At 44.1% G+C, this 2,110-nt stretch overlaps 1 protein-coding gene across 1 annotated transcript; it reads right to left on the bottom strand.

Annotated features, from left to right (window-relative positions):
- Window positions 1-1,525, bottom strand: LOC146477841 (uncharacterized; the record flags this gene model as incomplete). The annotated part of the gene is made up of 2 exons (XM_085113000.1): window positions 1-186; window positions 701-1,525. Coding segments are annotated over 2 exons (1,011 nt in total), but the record flags the coding sequence as incomplete, so codon positions are not given.
- Window positions 1,526-2,110: the final 585 nt, after the last annotated feature.

Below are 2,110 nucleotides of genomic sequence, written 5' to 3'. Positions count from 1 at the left end.
TTAATTTAGAGCCCATCCCATTGGCAAACATGATTGATCTGAGACATTTCTACTCTTTGCAACTTCCTGCATGTGTGGTACACCACCAGACTGCTCCTGGAGCCTTTGTGCGTATCCATACACTGCTCTGTCAAGAAGAGTCGCGTGCTCAAGAGCGCGTTCGTGTCTGCCACAATCCAGGTGATGCTGTGGGGCAGAAAAACGTTGATATGTCTTAATGCATCCTTGCTCAGGACATGAGAAAAGAAGGCCATGTGATTCATCAGCAACTGAGTCCTTTTCAGAGTAAAAGTACTTCTGAGCGTCTTTCAAAGAAGTTTGGGCCCGTGGCTTTACCTTGAGAAATTGCCCCTCTGAAATATCCTTGTTTGGTTATGAATGGCATTCTGTGACATTGAGGACTTCTGCTACCTGAGCAACGTCAAGTTTTGCGAGTGGTATCTTCTTTCAGGACCTATACCATATGCTCTCCAGAGGTGCAAGCTTTCGCCGCTGTACTCGATATTAGAGATCAGACTCACGCCTTCCAACTTCACATGCAAACCTGGTCTAGATGCGAATCTAAGTATCGAATTCAAGTCCCGTATGTGATGACTTTTTTTGTAAAGTTGTTCAGAAACAAAGATTTTCAAGTTTTTTTACTGCCAAGCAGTTTGCTACATACTTACACTCGATATAGAGTTTAAGTTTATCAAGTTACCTTAAAGTCGCTTTTCAGGTACCGCTTAGCAGCCTTCAGACGCTGCTTTTGCTCTCTTGCCCACGTCATTCCCATCAAAGTATCTCCCAATCTATCGACCACATGGCTTAAGTCATCAAAGGCGCGACTTCCTGCTGAGCTTACATAGTCAAGTCCTTGCAAAGACTTTCTCGTTGACGCTGAACAGACAGATAAAATCCTCAAGAGTGTTTTGCGGCTCAGGGAAGTAAACCCGCATTCTTCAGCATAACTCAGGTATTGCTTGACTATAGACTCCGGTATCATCATGCGAACAACATTGGGCACCGTGATAACCTCTTTCGTTGATAGTGTTATAGACTTTTGCCTAAAAGGAAGGTCCAGGATCACATGCTGGCTTGTTATGAAATCGAGAAAATGGTCCAGCTGTGTTTGGGATACTGCCAATCTTGTCCGAGAGGACTGTAGAAGAAGTGGAACGCCCCTGCCTTGGACAAGGACATGCTTTCTGGCAGTGCTAAACCGATACCTTGTCAGATTAGGAATCCACTTTTGAAGTGTCTTGTGTGATACTTTGGCCGCCATTATTGATAACAATTGGCGTCTGGTTTGCCAGTTATCGGCATTTCTGTAGCACTGTGCTAGCGCCTCCATAAAGACCTCATCAATATCGTCATCGTTATCACTAGACAATTGCGATTCTAATGATTTTAGATGCAACCAGGGATTGCCACAACTGTTGACACTGATTCGGTGCCACTTCTTCCAACACAGCAACAACTGCTTCCTTGGCTTTTCGTAGATGACGACGCCTTGTTCTTTTGCTGGCCTCTTCCCACTGAGTTTTCAAGGGATATCTCACTGGGCTAACGTCCCTACTTTCTAGAAAAGCATTTAGCTTTCATGTGGCTTAGAGGTAGGAATGTCGGAATCTTGTGTTTCAGAGAGGACGTAGCTGCTCTGTGACGGTGTATGCAGGTCGATAGAAAAGTCAGCTACTGGTGTACTTTGTGCGATGGGATTAGTACTTTTACTTGTTTCATCCTATGGAAAACAGGTCAAACGACACAATTTAGTCTAGCCTGCGTGTTTAACTTTTAAATATTGCTACCAGGAAAAAAAAGACAAACGAACGCTTTCTGTCCGATGTGAATGATATTATTATTTTCGCATGTTCTGAGGTTTTAGCCTGTGAGGCAGCAGCCATTAACCAGGAAACAGCATCTCGGCGCACAGCGGTGTGTTGGGAAAACGTTGTTATTTGATCAAAAGAAGGACCTTTACAATCATTTTCATGTGTTTATAACAGCCCCAAGCTTCTTTTAAAGAAAAACAGAGGGCGTGAATGGGAGCGTGAAAGGGACAAAGAAGGGGGTTAAAAAGGGGGAGGTGGAGGGAAGGGATAAATAAAGACAGACAGACGAGACGAAA

This window comes from Pavona decussata, unplaced genomic scaffold (assembly GCF_977016875.1).
Source record: "Pavona decussata unplaced genomic scaffold, jaPavDecu1.1 SCAFFOLD_68, whole genome shotgun sequence".
Taxonomy (NCBI): Eukaryota; Metazoa; Cnidaria; class Anthozoa; order Scleractinia; family Agariciidae; genus Pavona; species Pavona decussata.
The sequence above is the reverse complement of the archived record's forward strand: the minus strand, read 5'-3'. Positions and strand labels throughout refer to the sequence as shown.